The sequence below is a fragment of the Poecilia reticulata genome, chromosome 2 (assembly GCF_904066995.2).
Source record: "Poecilia reticulata chromosome 2, P_reticulata-male-v2, whole genome shotgun sequence".
Lineage (NCBI taxonomy): Eukaryota > Metazoa > Chordata > Actinopteri > Cyprinodontiformes > Poeciliidae > Poecilia > Poecilia reticulata.
This window is the reverse complement of record NC_088831.1, coordinates 35477467-35501329: the sequence shown is the minus strand read 5'-3', so window position 1 is coordinate 35501329 and position 23863 is coordinate 35477467. Positions and strand designations below refer to the sequence as shown.

Below are 23863 nucleotides of genomic sequence, written 5' to 3'. Positions count from 1 at the left end.
TTGAGTAATTAAACAGATTGGTATACATACATAAAAAGTCTTCACGTTTCAACACTTCTCTCTGTGCACTCGTCAGTGCCGATAAAACATGATTGTCCTCTCGTGAGGTTTGAGGGGTATGCAGAGAGGAAGGAGAGAAAACCTTCACTCTTTTGTTGTCTGGGAAGACATGCTTTCCCCTGACTGTGGTTTTATGTGAAGATTGGAATAAATACCACTGTGCACCGTGACAACTAACGCCTTTTCTCAGCATTTCTTATGCTTCAGGGCTCAAATGTGCTGCCTTACCTCATAGCCTGCACTAAAGCCACATAATTGGGCCTGTCTGCTTTATTACTTAATTTAAAAAAAAAACTCAGGTCATATTATTTTACACATACTGTACGTACTCGCAGACACAAGAAGAGATGCCCAGAGGGCAAGAACACAACTACTGCAAAGGCTGATTTTGTGGCAGCTTAATTATGGGCAGATTGGGATAAATTATGTTGTGCTGAGTCTTTGTATCCAGATATACTCATTAAGTTAGAATGTGCAGGATCAGAAAACGCACTTAGATTTAATTTGCTATAACCTGTATTTAAAAATGTAAGAACTTTAAAAATCAGAATAGAAAAACTATATACATCTATAGAATTTGTAGCTTGATTGTTGGTTGACATGCTATGAGAAAAAAGGTTTATAGTTCTTCTGTGACTCACAGCAAAAAAGTAACCTGCCGTATTTTCCGCACTATAAGGCGCACCTTCAATGAATGGCCTATTTTAAAACTTTTTTCATGTATAAGGTATTATAAGGTGCATAGAATAGACGCTTCTGTTAGGGCTGCCACCCGTCCTGTATTGAACCTATACGAGACATGATTTGTTTCATTCCCTACAAATATGGATGTGTAATAATAAAGAAGTGGTCCCCGAGTACTTTATATAGTAGGCTGCCCCAGTCATTGTTTCACTCACGGTGTTGGTGTTGCGATATTGTGCCCAACTGCTTTCTGGGTAACACAGACCAACCGACACGCTGCCACCGCAGTCTCTGTCTCTCTTCCCCCGCCCACAGCTTTAATTGTATAGGGGCTGGTCCCTTGGTTACCCTAGTCGAAGCACCCCGGATGAATATCTAAAGCCACTTTGTTGACATAAAGAATGTCAACAAAACAGTCCGACTCCGGTCGGCGAAGAGAGCCTTCCGTGACTGGGCCAGGGCGTGGCCGGACGATGGTCACCCTTCTCCGTTCGTGCACAGCATGTTCGTGGAGAATGTGGTGCTAAATGACCTGCAGAGACCTGGTTATCAGGTCGGTAGGTAGATAGGTCAGTCAAACTTTATTAACAAACCAGCGTTCTGACAACTATCCCAGCATGCACCGCGCGTTTCTTCTTCTACGGGCGAAAATGAAGTCGGCGGCTGCTTACCGTAGTTGCTAGACCTGTTGTGGCTCAATATTGGTCCATATATAAGGCGCACCGGATTATAAGACGCACTGTCGGCTTTTGAGGAAATTTAATGTTTTTAGGTGCGCCTTATAGTGCGGAAAATACGGTAAATGTCTTTTTATACACAGTATCAAAGTATGTGGTTTCAACAGTATAATAATAATCTGAACATATCCTCCGTCAGTAGGTACCTGAATGTGTGTTTAACCCAATAAGATGTTAAAAGTTTGATTAATTTGGTAGATTTCAGGGGGTTTTTTTTATTTCCCATGGCCACTGAAACATAATCTCTGCATGGTAGCACGTCGGACGTTTTCCTCACCTTTTCACCGTCTTCTGAGGAGCTGCTTTCAATTTGTCATACTCATCTTTCTCAGAGAAAATCACCACATTATCTGTGAGCAGAAACAGAAACAAAAGAACTTTTGAATTCAAAGTAGAAAGACGTGAACAAAAAGTAGCACTATTTTGAATGAAACACACCCATCATATTAAACTTCAACTAATTATTAGGATGAGTTTAAAGATGAAAAGGATTCACTCCTCAGGCTAAACCATTTTTACACTAAATAGCATCAGCAGGATCAATGTATGAAACAATTAAGGCGAGTATTATGATAAATTGCACTGACATAATGGCTACTGATAGGGGCAGACAGCCCAATGAATGGAAATGAGAAGAAGTAAAGGGTGTGTGTGTGTGTGTGTGTGTGTGTGTGTGTTAGTGTGTGTGTGTAGTTTGAGTTCAAACGTCTCTGTCTTTCATCTCAAAGACTGATTATGTCAGTGTCTACGTGAATGACAGCTAGCTCCGGTAGAGCTCCCAGCAATGGGCTATGCTCCCACTTACACACACCAAAGTGGATTCACAAACACACACGCACACACACACACACACACATGCAGATAGCTATTTGGAGCAATGCTTGCAAATAATACAAACATCTAGCCATCAATAACAAAGCTAAGAAACGACCCACAACATTGCATTACTTTTTCTCTTCCATTTTTGAGTTACGTTAAGTTTGTAGCTACATTAATTAGCATGTGTGTGTGTGTGTGTGTGTGTGTTTTCCTTCACACCACATGCAAGTGGTTAGTCAGTCAGTCTGCGAGTGAAATTGAACAGAGCATCATTGTGAGGAGAAATGGCGCCTAAAGCAACATATGGCTTTAGCTTTGGAAACTTCACATTCCATCACGATACACTCATCATGTCTGTCAGGATGCAGCACACACGCATACACGCACACATGCATGCATAATGAAAAGTGCAATTCCCACACACAGGCATTTGCAAACATTGTGAGAGAATATACCAATAAAAACACAATGAAAAACAATTTTGGAGGCTATTTAACTTTAGCCATTAAAATGACTAAAGTCCATGCAACTATATGGTTCAAGCAGTTTAGTTAGTGGATGTAGAGCTCAATAACGCTTTATTTTGCTGCTTAATTCTACCTGAATGATTTGATCAGACATTAAGTTACAATGATGTTCAACTCAGCCTTTGTGCTTGTTCATCAGGCTTACTGTCCAGCAGATACTAATGAGGCTGATATAACAGCATTAACTCAGTAACAGTGTAAAACCCAAACTTACAGTTAAGTGTTTGTATTGAAGCAAGACTCTCAGTTTAGATTCTCCTTTTACTAGTTTAGCAACAGCAGCACTGCCAATCTCGAAGGTACTAGAAAAAGGAGCTGCTTAACCCTGAGGCCTTTGTTAATATGTTTTCAGATACTAAATTATTCATGAGTACATCAGCTCTGTAAAACCTTTTAAGTGTTTCATTGAAAGAAGAAAGCTATTTATTTGTAAACAGATTTATGATATTCATTACAGTTTGTCTTGTTTCTGCTTGTTTCTATATTTTATATTCAATTGACTGATGTGTTTAAATCACATCAGTTTTCATTATTTTGAAGGTGCAGCATTTTAAACTGCAAAAATTGTTTCTGATGTATGTGATCTGCTGGATTTCAATAAATGAGCTGGGTAGTAAGTTTGAAAAGGATATATCATCTTTTTTTTTGTCATTATTCTCTTTTGTTATCCCTTGACATCAAAATTAAAAGGAAAATAATTCATGGGTGGTCTTTCCAGAAATCAAAGCCAAATTTGTTGCTTGTCTTTTTTTTCTTCTCTTATCCACAAATGGGGATTTTTCACTTGTCAACCAGTTATTTAATATTAAAAGATGAACTGAGTTTTTTTTTCTTATTCCTTAATTGGGTAAATATCCCTCTGCTTTTATTTTCATTTTACAAAATATTGATGGACACAAAGTTACTCTACTAGTGTCCAAGCTGAAACCTGAATTACTATGGCAGCATAACCAAAACTATCCAGGCTCACAAAAATAATTTAGATACTCACAAGTAAGAGATCACATAATCATATGGGCAAAACACACTGGTTGTAAAATGACAAAAACATGTGAATATATTATAGCTGCACATAGCATTAAGATATTTTAAATTCTAAAAAAATTATTTATTCAATTTTTACATTCTTTTAAAGTTAAATTGAATTGAATTTTAATTATTTTTAAATTTAGACTTTTAGACATTTGAATTTGTCTAAAATTTAACAAACTGTAAAATGTTACAGTTTCCAATGTTAGTTAACATAATTTTAAATTCATTAAAATTATGTTAACCAACATTGGAAAGTGTTAGATGGGTGGATTGCCCTTTAGATTTTTTCTAATACATGAAATAATAGACTTTATCTGTATGCACTAAAAGGACCAATAAAAGTTAAGCTTATAAAAAGTCATCAGTGGAGACACCGTCATGAGTGAACAAGGCCAAATTAACATGTGATCATATTAAAAACAATGAAAGATCAAATTCAAATGACGATTCTGTCACTCAAACCAATGAAAGGTACTTTTAGAAAACACATCAAAGCAGATCAAGCCAGACTTAATGATGTTAATGAGTACAAAATTGGTCATGTGGGCAAAAATGTGGAAAAGGTTAAAATCATGAACACTTGTATATAATAGGATTACTCTTTTTTCATGTAAGTATGGCAAAGGATAATAAAAGCCAGGATGAGGTTTATAACCACAATAGAAGTTTTCATGTAGACAAGCTTTTTCTTTTCTTTTTACAACTGAAGACTTCCGATCAAGGCAAAAGAAAAACAATAAAAGAGTAAAAACACAGTCTGCCATTCATTCATGGGGATGTTTGTGTAGCCTGTCTCACCAGGGACATCTTTCTTGTCATCCTGTTTGATGGTTTGAGCCTCCACAGCTTTCACAACCTGGCCAGAGCAACATGCTGCACACACACACAGAGCGAGAGGGAGAAGGAGAGCAAATGGCATAAAACACAAAAGCCTTAGATGTTAAACTGTGCAAATCTGTTTTTGCGCTTAACTCACCATGGCCACCCGGCTTGGCCTTCAGGATATAAAACATGATGATGAGAACGATGGCGATAGCCATGATGAAAATGGTTGACATGGCGATAATAAGCGCTGTGGCTAAATGACCCTGTCCAGGTGATTCTAAAGAAGGCAGTCATGAAGAAGGGAGCAATGCAAAATACACATAAATGGAATGAAACAACGAAAACATAGACGGATCGGAAAACAAACAAATGGAGAGAGATTTTGTCAAAGTGAGCTTGTGCTTACCTTTAATTCGGTGAGGGAAGACTGTAGTGCTCCCAGGGTTAATTGGTGTTTTTTCTTTGGGTTTGCTGATTTGCATGCCTGTAAAATACATGTCCACACAGATTCATGTTACATTCCCTGGTATTTGACCGTTTATGAAGTATTTGAAATGTTTCAGGAGCCATTTGGCTGCCGAGAAGGCTGGGACTACACCTGTGTAACGGATAACATTCGTCCTAATTTATAAGAAAGGGGGCAGGAAAGAGGTTCCAACTATCAAGGGTCACACTTCATAGCTTCTCATAGAAAGTATACACCAGGGTGTTGAAAATTGGGCTTTTTCTTTTTTTTTTTTTCTTCTTGTGACTGTTTTCAGGGACAGAATCTTTTTGCATAGTCGTGAAGAGGAGGGTGTCTGTTTTTTTAAACCTCAGGTTATTACTTGATATTTGAAGTTGATGTGGTTCCTTCGGCCTCTTCAAGGCATCACCTCTGGCATACAGCAGTTTGTAGCTGATCGTAACTCAACCTGGATGTGGTTCTGACATGGGAAAAGCTGTATTACACTTTCTAAGCGCAGAGTCAGTTTCTGTCTCAAATGGAGGAGTCCCAGTCTCTTGGCGTCTTCCTCGTGACTGACGGTAATATGTTAAATTATATAGACCCCACTCAAAACATTAATAGATTCATACCTATTCAGTGTATGAATAGATTCACATTGTTTGACAATTTGGGTTAAGTTGTCTTGTCCCAGGACACATTGACATGTGGAGAATGGACGCCTTCCAATTACCACATGACTGCTCTTCTGAATGAGTCACGCTGATAGTAAGGAGCTCGACAGATTGTGACCTCATCTGCAGTAATGTGAACCCTGTTCCAGTGTTTTAGCAACTTTGTAGTGAAACAAAAAAGAGCTGCAGACTCTTCTTATGCTACCAACCGTTGAATGCAGGTAGATTTTAAAATATAACTACAGTGAATGTTATGTGCCTCAGGCAAAGATATAAACTTCAAAGGGGCATTGTTGGCATAAGGATTATCTCGAGACAGTTGTGGCACTAAGGTATACCCAATCCTTTAGAGTTAGACTACCTCAGGCAAGCTTTTTATTATTATATACCTGCATTTATATGCGTGGCAGAAAGGGGAAGAGCCAAAGGGAGTGTGTAATTTCACATGCTTTCATTGCTACTACATCTGCAATGAAAACACACTATATTAAAGCTATCCATTAACAAAACCCTTCATGTTATAATCAGAGCTTAAACAAAGATTCATTTCTTTTTAAGCAAACAATTGTGTACTTGTGAAAATAAAATAAACGTCCCTGCAGTCAAATCCTAGGGCAATTCTCTATTTCTATAAGTTCCTCTTTGACCTTAATCCCCCTTTCTCTACAATGCACTTCAGAAGATTGTGTATAATTTCACTGACAATCAGACAAATGCATTAGTGGCAGAAATGTCTTTATGGCCAGATCGGGGATCATGAAGAATGTGAACTGAGAGAAGGATGTGGGAAGAGGGCCTCAGGCCTCTTGGTGGCCAGAAATCATGGGTCAGAGCACACCCGCCTTCAAGTTATGCCTTCAATTTGCAGCTGTGTTTACGAACATTTGCGACTGCATTGAGACACAATACACAATGTTTCAGTGCTAACAGCTGGCACTCATGAAGCCTGTTTGGAATGACATTAACAAAATATGTTCATAGTGGTGTATATAAACTGCAGTCAGAATTGGAAATGAAATTTACAAACACTGATCTCATTTGCTACACTTTTAAATCCTGCATAAAGTAAGTTTCGGAGAACTTGTATCTTGTTGACTTTACTCTGCTTCTTTATCGTTTGTTCTTCCAAGTTGATTATACTACATACCTCAGCGTCAGTTTTCTCTTGTCATATAATTTTCAATAGAAAGATTAAGCTATACTAACCTCGTCTGTTGGGGTAGTTTTATCCAGACTCTATGTACTTCTGTGTATAGTGTGTTCAAAATCATTCCTGAATGTTGCAATAGTTTATGTGGATAAGCTGTAGTTTTCACAATTCACTACTCTGATAAACTAATTTCTCTGCCAATTGATTCAGTCACCACAGCATTTGTTGATGCCTTGCTGTCCTGTTCACCAATGCATTTTCAGGTTGTGTTTATAAGCAAAATTTGTTTTCCAATGCTGTTCATTCTAAAGTAGGATTAGGGAGTAAAACGTAATGTTGCTTCCAATGTTGAATTTTACTGGACAACCTTAATTTTTCAGAATTTACCTATCAAGCACCTAAAAATTCTAACTAATTCCATCTATTACAATGTAATTTCTCCCAGATTCATATATTTTTTCTGATATTTTAATAACCCTGATTTGCTTATGCAACATGCTGCTAATCTTTTCGTACAACTTTGTCAGGGTTTCCAATGATTGCAAAGCGGACAACTTTTTGCATATGGGTTTAGCAAACAGTGACTGATGCTGCAAGGTTTTGAGAAGTATTAATGATAAAGTTAGCTCAACAAGTAAACTCAGAAATATAAACCGCTAGAACAAACTGAATCACTGCCACAACAAGAACAAAGGGGATGAAGAAAGTAACTAAGAGAAAAAGTCCCAACCTTTGTTTTAAATGCATTTTCAAGCTTATATGACATGGAGGTATTAGTAGGTTCAGCTACAGGTTCTACAAAAGTAAAAAAAAAAAAAGATTTGCTTGCTCTTGAGAATCTGTTTCATCAGTAGGCTCTGGCTTATAAGTCTTTACTAAAACCAATTTAGTTGAAAACATGTTGTTTTTACAGAGACAGGCAATAGATCTGACAGTGACATTAATATAAGAAAGATATTTAACCCACAATGTTCCCGAGTTCACATGCCAGAATTCCCTAACGATGGTATGTTAGCTTTGGCACTGCATTTAATTGACTTTTTTTTTCTTCTAAATACCGCTGCCTGACATTATTTCACAACCAATAACACTTCACAGAAGCAAATCATTGGCATTGGCAGCAGTTAAAGTTGATTTTTCATTGTGATACATTCTCCCATTGCAGAACACGAAATTTTTTATTGGGCAGTGTGGATAAAATGCAGACCTCACTACTCCATCTGTCAATATATTGCTCCCAGTCCTCCCTTATTGTTGCCCTTCTGGAGTTTTCATCAGCTCAGCTCCTGCCTCTTTCCTAATAGAGCCGTAAACTCCCAGCAGCTTATAAATCACGCCTTTTAATAAGTCTTTCATTTCACCAAGTTGATATACTGTTGGCCTCTTGGCATGTGCCTCACCACTTCCCATACTTTCAGGGCTTTGTGTAACCGCGCACGCACATACAAATGTATACACCAGCGCCATGCGGTTGAAGGCATCAACTCGGGGTATGTGTTTACACTTTTTTGAATGAGGACATGAGTCTGAACTGAAATTCTGTTAGGACTTTGTGGTTAAATCTCTTAATCATGTTCTCTCGGGCTGAAAAAGAACTGCAAAATGCTAAGTCTGCCAGGCAATACAGGTAAGCCAATCAAAACAACCTGAAAGAAACTAAGTAGCACTCAAGTGTAGGGCTAAAAAAAAGAAACACTTAAAGGCAAAATATCATTTGGAGCAAGAATACCAAAAAATTTTGACAACATTAAATGTAAAACAAATCACAATCTTCAAAACAAATAAGTCACTTTCATATACAAACGTTACATCACAACGCCATCTTGAAGCCTGTCTCTAAACTCTTTTTTTTCAATATGAATATGTTGAATGACTGTCTAGTTACCTACTGGTGGCCTCACATTCCTACAAATATAATATACCCAGTGATCAGACAAATAAATGAAACAACACTTTATCCAAACATGATAAAGGTTCTCATGTTTGGAATGCTTCCTTTTATCATGCTTTTTATCATATGTTTTCTATAAGCCATATTATAGGAAGAACATTTTTACTGCAGCTGCAAACTTCTTTTCCATCCAACACACATGTAGAATTACTTTAAAGAAACATTTTAAGGTCAAACTACGTGTTATTGTAGATAAAGTGCAACTGCAGACGGAGTGATAGAGTGGTGCAACAGAAGTTTCTATGATTTAACGTTTTGACAGCAACTTACATTAATGTATTGCAGTTTTGTCTTCACAAATAAAACACAGACTCATTATATGCACAATCACTGTGCGACCCTGAAATACGACGTGTTCTGGTGACACGAGATGATTGAAGAAATGGGTGAGCTGGTACCAGTGGCCAAGAGTGACAATGTTGGTCAGAACAGGAGCAGGAACTGCAACATCTGCCTGAATGGTGCAAGTATTTTAGTATTTCAAATTATGTTTATATTTTTACTGACATTGTTATAGATTGGCTTTATAATACACCATTAGGATGCCAGCTTGTTAGGTCCCCAAGCTGCTGCTTGCAGATAGCATTTCTCCTGCCTTCCTACTCGTCACTGGAAAAATCAACCGTAAACCTTGATTTTATGAACTCAAGCTTAAGCATTAGACTGTGCTATTATTACTTTGTCCTAGTTGGACATATTGTTTTATGCTGAAGACCTAAATTGGCATTTAAAACATAATGATGGTATTTTCTGGAGTATCCTTGACTTCTTTGTGTTTGCCATTGTATTACAGATTATCAGGCATACAAATATTCAACTTTTATGAGCTACAAGCACAAACACAATTCAAATAGAAACATTATAATAAATTACTATGTATGCTTTTTTCAGAAAAGATGAGATTTCTTTTTTTGATAGTAAAAAACAAGAGTTGACTTTGTAGAATAAGATGATATAGACCAGTGTTTCTCAACCTTTTTCGGGCCAGCGCCCCCCTAACCCTAATCCAGGTCCCTCACCGCCCCCCACCAAAGAATTTGTATACTACTTTGCACTGACCATTATTTTATCATTAATGTTACTATCATTATTGTAGATGTTTTGAATCGGCGCACTGATTATGTTTTCCCGTACACTTCAGCGCGCCTTACGCTCCTTCACCTCGCGCACATAACGGGGTAAATGTAGCGAGTTTTGCCTTAAACGTATCGGCGTCTGGAGGTGGCAATATTATTTTATCTTTTATCTGGAAATAGTGTCAGTTTATTCTTGCCACACAGTCTCTGTATTAATTATTGCTCCAAACGTCTTGCCATATAAGTTTATTCCTCTGTATTTACTTTAGTTTCTTAGTTTATTCTTGCATTTTGTTCTTCATTCATTTCCATTTAGTTTCATTTGATTAGTATTATCCTCTCCTGGTTTATTGCTATGTCCACTTTAGTTTCTTTCCTGTTGCTAGATTTATTTTATCGTTTATTGACCATCAGTAATCTTCACTCATCACCTGCTGCGCCTCCTAATCGTCATGTGTTTCACATCATGTGTTGATTTTTCACTGTTCAGCGTCGGATTCTCTGTTTTTATGCCATAATTCACATTTAGTTCGTCGCTCCGTTTTGCCCGCTACTCATGTTTCAGAGTTTTGCTCAATGCGCAGCGTTTTTTTTGTTTTTGTTTTTTTTAACTCCCTAAGGTGCAGGGCGGTCGAGAAACATCGATGGGGGAAAGGCAGTCTGACACAAACCTCTTAAAACAACGAAAACAATTTCTGCATTCTGATTATTGATATTTAAAAGTGCTGTGTTGTTCTATCACCCCCGTTTCATACCGGACCGCTTACAGCACCGGTGTTAACGCTATAAAATGAACGCTCTGTATCGTGATATCACCCATGGAGGGATTTCTTTATTTCTTTATTTAAATGGGTTCATTTTTCAGAGGGATACAAAGTCGTGATTTTAGTAATTACATTTTTTATAACAGCGATTTTCTGCTGTCCTTCCATGGAAGCGGGCAGCTTTCAAACGGAAATAAAAAACTTTTTAATATAAATTGCTGCTTTGACATGATCACAGAACTGCCAAAACATATGTAGCCTAAATAAATACCAGACAAAGTGAATCACAGCAGCGTCATTAGCCGGTGTAACGCTGAACTGATGCGGAGCGGAGCTGCGCAATGAAGCTACAAACACTGAATAGAAGAAGAGCTGTCATCGATACAGTTGAAGCCAAGCATGATTTAATGTTACACAATACAGTTTTACCAAATTGCTCAAAGTCTAAACTGGTATTGTTGTGGATTTAAGGTGTAAAGTTTACCTTCGACCAAACGCCCCCCAAAGGCATCCCAGCGCCCCCCTTTTGTAAAAATGTCAGCCAGCGTCCCCTGCCGTCCTCTGAACGCCCCCTGGGGGGCGGTACCGCCCACGTTGAGAACCGCTAACATAGAGTATTGACGGTGAATTGCCTTTGTGTATTCAGGTACAAATTTGGACGTTGAAGGCCATAGAAAACACAGGGAAAAAGGAGAAAATTAGCACGGCCTACAGCTTTTTATCACAACCTGCCAAAGAGTAGCATCAAGGCAAGTAAAAACATGCTAATCATCCGTCTTTCTCATACCCGCCGAAATTTTAATTATCACACAAGCACCACTAGGCAGGAGCCAGGGTAATTTACAGATTACATGGCAAGTGTCAGCCTGCCATCACCCAAAGCAAATAAAACTCAGACCTCAGACAATTTTGTAATTTTGTGTTTTTTTCTTTTTTTTTTTTTTTTTTTAGGGGAATCGACCTTGGCTTTCTTGTTAAGAGGATTTAAGTGTGGAAGTAAACAGGTAGTCCTCTCTTGGATTTAACAAGAACGTTTGAGGTGTTAATTATAATATTCATTAAAACAAACAAGTAATAATTGTGTTTCACCTGCCTTGTGAAGTCAACGGTAAGCTGTGGAGATGGCATGCAATTAAAATATTATATATAGACAGTATGTAGTAATGCTGTTGCATAGTTGATTCCTCTTCCTTCTTACAGGCCCAGACCACTTTTTGGGGTTAACTTCTTTCAAAACACACACATTAAATATGACAGAGGAACAATAACGTTTGTTTCCGGATTATTTAATTACACAGCAAGGGGATTTTGAGCAGCTGCAGGTCCATAAATATTGTTGCCACAACAATCAATGAGAAATGAGAGTGAGAAAATGTCATTTGCTCAATTTGGCAAATGCATTTAAGTTAAAAAAAAATCTGGACAACAAACAGAGAACACAGAGAAACAAGGCAACCCCTCAAATTGTTTTTATTTCTTTTGTCATTTCACACAAATTTAATTGTATTTTCCCAAGAATTTATTTGGAAAAACAAGACGAACATAATTACGGCGTGAAAGGAAAATGACATCTGCATTTCTAAATACTTTACGAATAAAATTCTTAAAAGTATTTGGGAATTTTTTTTCAGCCCCATTATTTCCAAGTTTGAAGCATGTTTTATGTGGAACATTATATCAGAATTAAATATAATTTTAAAAGGTTTATACATGCAACATGCCCTGCGTTTGGCGTTGTCAAACTGTAGTGAATTAATAGGCATTTTTTGTGAGTACACAAATGTCATAACATGGCACTGGAAATACAAAACGTGTCCACAAATCAAGACAATTACACCAGTATGCATTTTAGAAGCTTTAGCAAGTTGGTGCAACTCTTTAAAAAACCTGTAAGAACAATTGAGCGGGATTTGCACTCATGCGCATACACACAGATTCATGTGCAGATAGTGTGGAGGTATGCAGGATGATTAGTGAGACAGTGATGTTATCGATGAGCTGCCAAACACTCAAGAGGAACTAGAAAAACAGCAGCACCAGCAGGGAAGTGGTGTGTACACTCTTGTTACTGCAAGTCAAACTTGCCCACATGGTAGAGCAGTGACTCCAGTGTCTGGAAAAACTCAGCACAACCTGCGACCTCCGGCTGTTTCTGTTTCACAAAACTTAGTCCAGCATCTGCTTCCACCTAACCTGTCCTGTTTTATTTCCATTCCATGTGGCAGAAAAGCGTCACACTGACTGAGTAGCTTCTAAAGAAGAGGAAGCCAAATTTGTGTTTTGTAATATCAGCTAAGCTGTTGCATTTAGTGCATTAAGCTAGACAATTCCAACCAGAGGACAATGGTAGCAGGAGAATTTAAACGACAAAAAAGAAATCGAGAAAATAATGCAAAGAATGGTAAATCTTACATTCTTTTGTGTTGCTCGGGGCATTTTGGCAGGAATGGCAGACCATCCCATAAGCGTTCCTGGGTTTGTTGTCCAACATATAATACCTATAAAAGATAAACATGAAATCACATCAACGGTTTATTTTTTTATTTTTATTTCATTTATTCTTTTTTTTTTTACCATTAAAAAATAATGTAGAGATGAAAAAATAAACTTTCTAAAACTATCAATAAGTACACGGAGCCGAAATGACCTCCCAACATTCTGCACTTAGTGCAAAAGCGTGGAGAAGCTACTAAGGTGAAAAATTTGACTTTGTGAAGAAGTGCACATAATTGACGCCCTGCAGGCACTGAGAAAATGGCTTAGTGCAGATACTGCCATCAGTCATAGAAAGATCACGCTGCACAGGAGAAAAAAGAAGAAGTAAGGGAGGTAAAAAAGATGCCAACGCACCGAACAGATGAACATTATTGAATCTTTTTATGCTCAGGGCCATGAGAACAGCTTTTCAGTTTGTACACAGCAGGCGTACAGCCTGAAGGTAATCTGAAGTTAGCTGCAGGTGCCCCATATAACAGAAGCACATCTCAGTGCAATATGACATTAATAAATCAAAACTAATCACCTGTATCATAAAACAGCTTAAAACATTTGGATCAACCAACTGTGAGAGCAGACTGTGGCTAATGTCAATATACAGTACAACATACAAGTTGCTTAAATTACAATTGCAAAGAAAAATCTAAAATATTCTGCATACATTTTAATCCCACTCTCCTTTATTCTGATACCCCTTCATTAAGATCAGTACAATTCACTAGAAACATACTAGGGTAACAAAGTAAATAAAAAAATAAAAAATAAATGTCTCAGAGGCAAGAATGTTTTTGCAAGTGTTTTCTTCTACATGAAAAAGGCGGACCTTTACTTCTGATGTGACTCTAGATCTCTTTGGCATTGAGAATTAGGCTGTGTTAGTTCCATTCTCCCTAAACTATCCCCAAGGTGTCCTGTTACGTTTATCAAACTATAAAGTTGGCAAGATAAGAGACATCTTTCTCCCTAATTGGCAAATATTTAGTGAGTTTTGCCGTTTTCTTTCGTAATTATGATGATCCTGGAATATAACTTCTCTGTCAGAGCTCTGAAGACCAGAAATCATTTATCAGGTAATGTTTTACCAGACATTCTTGGCCGAATTCAGACCGAACGTGATCTGGAAGCCGTCTAATCAGAATAGATGGATGTTAAAGAATGCGCTTTCATCAACCATCCATGTTATGTCAGTCAATGTTATGCTGAACGTTGAAGCATTTTGTTCTTTGTACATCAGCCATGAAGCTCAAATTCTCCATCCAGTCTGATAAAAAAATTGAATAAATTGAATAATACAGATTCAATATAAAAACCATTCGCCAGCTGATTATTGAGCAGAATATGCAAACTGTGAACAGACCACCATATAATTTTAGAGGCAGGGCCCCTCCCACTTCTATTTGTGTTACTTGGAATCCTGACTTTTAACTTGAGTTGCAAGTTTCTTTTGCACACCAGTTTTCATGAAGCCACTTTGAAGTCCGATAATCACATTTTTCTGTCCCTCTGGGAATAATTTTCCACATAAGAAAATGATGGAGCCATGCAGATGGATACAGTCCATATAAGTCATCCAGAAAGAAAGTTTTGGCACATAAAAAAAAATCTATGCTGATTTTCAACTAAAACTCCATGCAAGAAAGAAGAATCCATATGTTTTCAGTCTGTCAGATTTACAGTGCATGAATCTCCATTTAAATCTTGTTCAAAAGAAAAAGAATGGACAAAGGTAAAAGGCTGCAAGTAAAACAAAATGAGAGTTCTTAGATCAGTCCAGATGATTATCATGGGGTCTTGGTATTATGCAAGGATTTTTACCGCACCATAATCAACATGAGCCTCATGGGATTCTCCGGTTAAGCTTAAGTTTTGAAGTTAAGACAGTGTTTGAAAACTATGTATTTTTTTTCTACTCCACAATTGTAGGCTACTTTGGGTTGGTTTATCACACTGACCCCCATACGATTTGAAGTGTGAAAAATGGCAATACTTTAAAAGTTTAAGGGGTATAAATACCTCTGGGATATAATGTAACAAAAAAAGATAAATCTAAATCATATGGAATCTGTGTTGGCCTCCTCATCAAATCTACAATTCATTCGTAAGGCGTCCTCTAACACGCTAATTGTAATCCTGAGATTTCAAGGCGATTCTGCATCAGTGCCATAACTCATCCTGAATTAGTTGTTGGCGAGCAGGTCAGAGCACATCCTGTTAATAACTTCTTTAAAGCGTGTAATCAGGACAAGTCACGAAAAAGGAAAGTAATGCCAGGGCGCTTTTAAAGTTTAAACTCTTAGGTGACTGTTGCTGCTAAGGAGTGATTTTATTTATGAGTGGGTGATTAAATGACTATGACTCAATGATGCCCTACAGATGGCACCAGTGTGCCATGACCCAAAGAGCAAGTAAGGCTATGTTCACACAGCAATCGAAATGTTTTGTTTTTGTTTTTTTGCCCATGTTTGACCCATATCTGACTTTTTCTTGGCTGTCCAAACGGCCCAATTCTGATCTTTTCACCCACCCACCCCTCCAAAAAATGCTAAGTGAGCCACTTCCATAGTGTGGTGCTAAATCTGATGCATATCTGATTGTTTTCAAAGCGCCTGCAGTCTGAATGCTCATGTCACATTTTATATCATCGAGGTGAAGTTTGCATGTTAATTCTGATGATGATGACGGTACCACGCATTGTAAGTCTGGTCAAAAAACAATATCTGAAATGTATAAATATGAAATTATTTTAAAAAAATCTGTATCAGTGAAGCACATCATATCATAATCCCATCACTCCTGGTCTGATCAAACCAGCTTCTCTACAGAGGTTGCAGTCAGTAGTGCTTTTTTTGTGACATTACTGTTAGTTAATAACTTTAAAATTGATCCATAAACAGATCCATCCATTATTACTAGTGTGCTGCTGCATTATATCAACATTCTTTTACGTATGCAGGTTGCTTTGAAACCCAATGTAAATAAAATGGCAACACAATTAGCCATCTAAAACCACAATGGTTAGATAGTTTAAAGGTTTTATGGCTGCATTTTTATCTGGATCCCAATTTGCATACAGCAACTTTAGGTCACATTTTTTGGGTATTTACAAGGTTTAACCTGTACCATTTTTTGTCTCAGTTCTTCTCTGACCATGTTTTAAAATCCTAAAGTCACAGAGACTCAAAATATAAAATATAGTCCCTGCAAAGCAAGCAGAAGCTATGAAAAATGTTTGTCAACTAGCTACTTTTTTCATCTGAAGTAAAGGAAATAACAGCTGGCAGGACCAGCAGAGGACATAAACAACTTTTGAAAAGAGTTGGCTTTGGGTTTGGAAAGCAACTTTTTACAGATGTTAGGATCATAAAATACCTGTCTCCTGTGAAGCAATATATGAATAACCATGAACTACATGGGAGAAATTATACATATTTCCTTTACCTGAATCTGCCACATAAAAGTTCAATTTAGAAATGGGATTGTTTTGTAGAGAAAATAGATTTCAAATATGACGAAAAGTAAAGAAGTATATGGATTGTGCCTGGGTAATATATTGCTCCTAGCAGAGCACTGAAAATGTTAATGTTGGTGGAAGAAATGGTTTGAAAAATACAAAAATTCACAGTTAAAGATATACAGCAAACGCCTGAGTACAAAGAATATGGGGCAAAACTACAGGAGGCTTTTTAAAGAAAATAACACGCTACATAGCTCACAAATCTTAAAGTTTGAGTGGGAATAAAAGCAAAAGAAAACAAAGCAAGAAACAAATTTGTAGTTGGATGACAACGTTCCAGACTTTACCAGGTGAATTTTTCAGACATTTGGCGTCGTTTTGTTTTCTTTAACAGTGGAAAAATACATGTAAGAAGCTTTTATTCACTTTTACAGTTACAGGAACATAAATTTTAGAGCTGAAATAATAACTAATTTTTAAATAGCATTGCACCAGTTACTTGAACAAAGATCAGAATCTGGGTTTTCCTACTTAGGCTACTGCTCCCGCAACTCCATCCATCCATCCATTTTCTGCCGCTTATCTGGGGTCGGGTCGCGGGGCAGCAGCTTCAGAAGGGAGGCCCAGACTTCCCTCTCCCCAGCCACTTCTTCCAGCTCCTCCGGGGGAACCCCAAGGCGTTCCCAGGCCAGCCGAGAGACATAGTCCCTCCAGCGTGTCCTGGGTCTTCCCCTAGGCCTCCTCCCGGTGGGACGTGTCTGGAACACCTCACCAGGGAGGCGTCCAGGAGGCATCTTGAGCAGATGCCCGAGCCACCTTAACTGGCTCCTCTCGACGTGGAGGAGCAGTGGCTCTACTCTGAGTCCCTCCCGGATGACCGAGCTTCTCGCCCTATATCTAAGGGAGAGCCCAGCCACCCTGCGGAGGAAACCCATTTCGGCCGCTTGTATCCGTGATCTCGTTCTTTCGGTCATGACCCAAAGCTCATGACCATAGATGAGGGTGGGAACGTAGATCGACTGGTAAATCGAGAGCTTCGCTTTTTGACTCAGCTCTCTTTTCACCACGACGGACCGGTACAGCGCCCGCTTCATGGCAGACGCTGCCCCAATCCGCCTGTCGATCTCCCGCTCCCTTCTTCCCTCATTCGTGAACAAGATCCCCAGATACTTAAACTCCTCCACTTGAGGCAGGACGACCCCCCTGACCCGGAGAAGGCACTCTACCCTTTTCCAGCTCAAGACCATGGCCTCGGATTTGAAGGCACTGAGCCTCATCCCGGCCGCTTCACACTTGGCTGCGAACCGCTCCAGTGAGAGCTGCAGATCACGTTCCGATGAAGCCAACAGGACCACATCATCCGCAAAAAGCAGAGATGCGATCCTAAGGCCACCAAAACGGATCCCTTCAACATCTCGGCTGCACCTAGAAATTCTGTCCATAAAAGTAATGACCAGAATCGGTGACAAAGGGCAGCCTTGGCGGAGTCCCACTCTCACCGGAAACAAGCCCTACTTACTGCCGGCAATGCAGACCAGACTCTGACACCAGTCATACAGGAACCTGACAGCCCGTATCAAAGGGCCCGGTACCCCATGCTCCCAGAGAACTCCCCACAGGGCCCCCCGAGGGACACGGTCGAACGCGTTCTCCAAGTCCACAAAACACATGTAGACTGGTTGGGCGAACTCCCGTGCACCCTCCAGGACCCTGCTGAGGGTGTAGAGCTGGTCCAGTGTTCCACGACCAGGACGAAAACCACACTGCTCTTCCTGAATCCGAGGTTCGACTATCCGACGGACCCTCCTCTCCAGGACCCCTGAATAGACCTTACGGTATGTTATCCCATAACTGATTCTGATTGGTAGTTGATCAATCAAATATTGTAAAATCTGAATATTTTTTTCCGTTCATTGAATTCATCAAAACTAAGAACTCCAATTTGTTTATGTCCATAAATGCACCAATCAACAGCAGGTACTTTAATACAATTTTTAAGTTTAATGAAATGAATATAACAGTTAGGGACATGCTTTGATGTATAAATTGTAATATTAATGTAATTCTTTCATTTTCTGTTGAATTCAAAACTACTACCACACTTGTAGCTCTTCTTCTATGGTGCTTGTAACTTGTTGAAATCAGATTTTGACGCTCAGAACTCAATGAAATCTGTAAATTAGTATGTGCCAGGAAAAGCCCGATAGGTGAGTTTCCTCATGTTAAACCTAGAGCTTCTTTGTCGATTGTCCCAAATCTAAAATAAAAGTGAACAAACACTTCACATGGATATCGAAATCGTTGCAATCTGCAGAGCAACTTGCATGCCTCACCCTGGTAAACATGGTCCACACTCAGCGTCACTTTCAGCAGTTCCTGCTACACGGACAGTGGCTTTGTAGAGAGCGTCGCAGTCCTTGTGGCGCCTGCAGATCTCGTACTTTCCTTTGGAGTATTTCCCTTGTGCACACGGTATGCAGGCAAAGTCCTCATCCTTCATACCGTAACCACAGTTCTGCAAAACACATCCGTATTTTAAATACACACAGACATCCTAAATCATTTAGTAATAAAAATGAATTTCTACATCATTCTAAATGTGCTTTTCCCTTCAATGGAATTATTCATTACTGTGATGTGGACACACAAATTCGGTTGCACACTGTAAACACTTAAAAACACCCATCTGTTTCCAGAACTGTCTTTAGCACAAATCTGGCTTTGCTCTTCTGAGATGACAGGAGAGAAATCTGATTGGTCACAGAGGTCCTCAGTGTGTGTGCGCGTGTGTGTGTGTGTGTGTACAGTTTTCCATGCATGGTAGTGCTTAAGATGACCAAGTCATCTTATTGTTTTCTTGCATCCATCTTCTTCAAATGGTGCTTCCTCTCTGTGGGGAGGCAGGATGGCCCACACACAAAATCACACATGCTCGCATTTACAAAAACATACTCTTTCTCTCTTCTTTGCCCCCTCTTTCATCTTTAATTTCCCTCTTACTTTCATCTGTCTATTAAACAGGCATGTGCCTCCTAGATCTAGGCTACAGTAGGGTGGCTGTAAAAGAAATTCAATATTCTCGCCCTTTCTGTTTGACATCCGCTACTTTGAGCGTGATTGTTTAATGGAAAAGTTCACCGAGCTATCAGCAGGATTGTGTCGGTTTGGGTTAAAGCTAAACTTGGATCTTTTGTCTGCAGGCTTGCTGTGACTCTGCTCCTGTTCATTGCCTTAAAGCAGTTCCAGGGTGATTGAAAGCCTTCTTCTTTTCAAAGCAAATTTGAGGGCATTTGGAATGCTTCTTTGAGCTTGGGAGAAGGGCAAAACCCAACAAGCAAATCCCTTTGTGAAACTCTTACATATGTTTTCAACGTTGGCCTTGAGGGAACATAACATAAAATCAATATGAGGGACATGACTGAGAACTTGTAAGAAAGATCACAGGTGGAATCGAAGAAAAGGTGCAGTGCAGCTAAAACTTTCAGGTAACAAGGGAGACAGGCAGAGACTTAGAAAAGTAATCATCAGGTAAGTGGGTATAGACAATGATAAACAGACACATCATTGTCTATACCCACTTATAGACATCGAGTGGGTATAGAGGGTATAATATGTTCAAATCAGCTTGAACGTATTATCCCAATGATGAAACACGGAGGCAGAAACGTCATGCTGTGGGAAGTACAGTTTAGATCAGTGGCCTTAAACTGCATTCTTTGAGGGTCAGAGTCCTGTAAGCTCTATATGTGTGCCTTGTCCACATACTTGAACTAAATGGCAAAGCTGCCTCACTGGCATGCAGTCAAGCTCTACAAAACTCTGCTAATGGGCTAATATTAGAGGCAGATGTGCTGAAGCAGAGAGACATCTAAAGGTTGCAGGACAACAACCCCTAAAACTAATTAATCTGGAGCAAAACTTAAAAAAGGTTATTCACACATCTGGCTGAGCTTGAGGTATTTTGCAATGTGGAATCAAAGTGCAATCTCGATGTGCAAAACTGCAGGCGACAAATCCCAAAACTGCAACGAGTGACATTTCTAAACGTGTTTACTATGGACCGTTTGATCCAACTTTTTATATTTGTTTGTAAATAAATGTGAAAAGACATCTATCTACACAGTTATGCGCCCAATAAAATACACTGAGGTTTGTGGTTGTAATTTGACCAAACGTGTAAGATAATGGGAATACTTTGAAAGGTACTGCAGCTCTGATGTTGAGTGTCAGCTGACATTTGTCACTAACTCAAATAAGAGAAGAGGACATGTTGCCATGAAATATGCATTCATCCAAGCAAACAAACACCAAAAGGTGGATGCAAGCGACCCTTTGAAAGGGGGACTTCAGTGGCTTTGTCACTGCGTGATGTATCTGTCTAAGTGTGTGGGGGCATGTTCTTTGTGAAGTTTCTGCTGTGAGGATGGTTGTTTCTTGATTTCTTGATTAAAAGCATGTCAAAACACACTCTCACCCACATGCAAGGAAACCTCAGGGAAATGAAAGAACATGTGAATTACAGACTGTTCCACCCGGGGGACCAGAACGGCGCAGGAGAAAGTGTGAGGGAGGGGGGGAGAGGGCTCTCATGATTTAGCTTTTTAAAGGAAGATTTCACTTGCAAATGGCTACATTACTCTTTATCAAAGGGTTCTCTGCTTAACACATTTCTACAAAGAGACAAGTGGATCTTTATGTTGGAACTCATCACGTTGTTGAGGGAAACTAAATATAAGTATACAAGAAAAAAACAAGAGAGGAAGAAGAAAAAAACACATGTTTATGCATGATTGATGTAGGACTGCATGGTTGAAGGAAAAGGGAAATTGAGGTTCAAAAAGCAACACATTTTTCCACCGTTGGAAAAGCCAACAAAAAAATAAAACTGAAGTCCACTTTGAGGTATGGAAACGATGTGTGCAAATCTGAGAACCACTTCATGAGTTAAGTTACAAACATTCAACATCCATAAAACTTGATGGTGTTTATTTCTGTGCCAGTACTTGATTAGCCGGCAAGAGTCAATAGAGACATGAGGATACAAGGACGAAGAGGAGTTAGAGGGGACAGTAAATTTAACAACATGTGGCAAGTTCAAGTTTATTTTCATAATATTTGTTTAATAACTTACTTTCACATTTATGCTTTTGATTGACATTCTTTGGAGAGAGAATACGTCTGATCTGCCAATGTAATTGTCAAACACAATTAAGAACATTTATACATTATGTTTTTTATAATGGTAAAAATTGAGCCAAACCTGTCATTGTTTGTTACTGGATGTCTCTAAGAAGATAAATACATTCTTTCATGTTTTTTCTTTAAAGGTGCCACGCATGTTATGCAGCAAGACAGCCTGCATAGGCATGTGCACTTTACCAATATTCCAACTTTTGAAAAATGTCCATCATTTATTTTTTTCAAATTAAGTAGTTTCATTTTGTAGGTGCCAATTTATATGATTCCATAAGTGATATTGGGTTATTTAACTAGACAATCTTAAAGTACCTACACCCTGGAGCTACTTGCCTCCTCACATTAGATTCAGTTTAGAAAGACACAAATACATAAAACATCTGAAATGAAAGAAATTATGAAAAATTTGAAGTGTCCAAATAATTGCACATCTCTATGTTCACTCTTGACTATCTCTTTGAGAAGGGTGTGGCACCCTGGGGTTCCCAACGAAGCATTTACCTGCTCTGTGTTTACTTTGGCAGTCTGCAGACTGACTGACGAGCCCTAAATCACTGTGCGACTACTGCAAATCATTCAGCGTAATGCATGCCTTCACATCGGAGTAAATGGGAGCAATAAACCATAAGGAAATTGTGCATTCGAATTAAAGCACCCTTCACTGTGCAGCTAAGAATGTGTGTTCATCTGTGTGTCTATTGTGGGTGGTCTGAGCGAAGCTGACAAATGCTGGGGTCATAATTTCCATATTTCTGGTATTTATGAGTTTAAATTTTGGTAATCTTTCCAGCTTCGTGTCCCCACCTTACAGAAATACTTTGGGTTTAAACCGGAGAGTCTAAACACATGAAAAAATAATAATAATAAATAAATAAATAAATGGAACACAGTAAAAACAGGCCAGAAAATGATTCCCTAAATTATATATGTGTGTTTGAGAATGCCCTCACCATATGCGGTTCTTGCCCTGGCTGGCACTGAGGACAGGCCTGGCAGCTGTTGCTGGTCTGGTTGAAGAACTCGTACTCTCCGCAGCTGGAGTACTCGGCACTGACAAACAGACGAGACACCTGGGGGGGACGCAGAGACAGGCAGGTGAAGAGCAGGGTAAGTGAAGACAAATGTGGAAACTGCAAAACAGAGCTTGTGAAGACACAAATGAGACATTCCTATTAATGCGGTCACACTGACAGAATAATAACTGACAAGAACTGCACCACCTAAGGTTGGTAGATCTTCAGTAGTGGCTCAGTTAACCTGCTATAAGTTAATTTTTTTTTTATCTACATGAGATAATCCAAGTAGTTACAAAGCGTGTGATCACATCATTTTGAATGTACAAAAATATGTCAGTGCATAATGGGGAATGTCCATACCTGGCATTATTATCTACTATTGCGATCAATTAGACTTAAACTGAATCTGATTTTGTGAGGTGGTTTTAGATCCTGTTCATTGTATATTGATGTGCTCTACTAAACTGAATAAACGCACTACTTGTTCATTATATAAATAAAAAAAAGATTAAATTATATGTTGTATCATATGTTCTGCAAATATTTATTTGATCTCAAAAGGTTTGTTTTTTTATGGTTCTCTTTAAACCTTACTGACACTCTTACTATTTGCACATCCCAGTTCTTTGTACATTTTTTTTCCAATTCTTGTAATTAACCTCTTGTTTCTTATTCACATAATTTTCTGCATACTGTTCAGTCTCTTTTTCTGATTTTTTATTTTTACCTTTGTGTAAATATGCATGTTCCCACTTGCCTTAACTTGCTGCTGTTACACCTATGTTTTCCTATTGTGGAATAATAAAAGCTATTTCTATTCTATTCCACAGATGTGTAAAAATAACTTTATTTAAAAATGTGTGTCCCCTCCCCATATTATTTAAATCTATCACAACGGACAACACCTGTTACCTACGGTGTATAAATGCATTAACCATCAGCATGTTCTTCTTTGCA

General features: G+C 38.7%; 1 protein-coding gene across 4 annotated transcripts in view; it reads right to left on the bottom strand.

The window, feature by feature from the left end:
* The window catches only part of edar (ectodysplasin A receptor), a 56353-nt gene that overhangs the window by 6404 nt on the left and 26086 nt on the right, over nucleotides 1-23863 (bottom strand). For 2 of the 4 annotated variants that reach the window (XM_081604508.1, XM_081604506.1), the window contains exons 4-10: nucleotides 22841-22960; nucleotides 19028-19209; nucleotides 13157-13242; nucleotides 5091-5168; nucleotides 4836-4961; nucleotides 4658-4732; nucleotides 1759-1831 (exon numbers count right to left, since the gene is read on the bottom strand). In XM_081604508.1, coding sequence (XP_081460634.1) covers nucleotides 1759-1831; nucleotides 4658-4732; nucleotides 4836-4961; nucleotides 5091-5168; nucleotides 13157-13242; nucleotides 19028-19209; nucleotides 22841-22960 — 740 coding nt within the window. The remainder of the gene's footprint in view (nucleotides 1-1758; nucleotides 1832-4657; nucleotides 4733-4835; nucleotides 4962-5090; nucleotides 5169-13156; nucleotides 13243-19027; nucleotides 19210-22840; nucleotides 22961-23863) is intronic. The other 2 variants (XM_081604509.1, XM_081604510.1) reach the window with 2 other exon arrangements.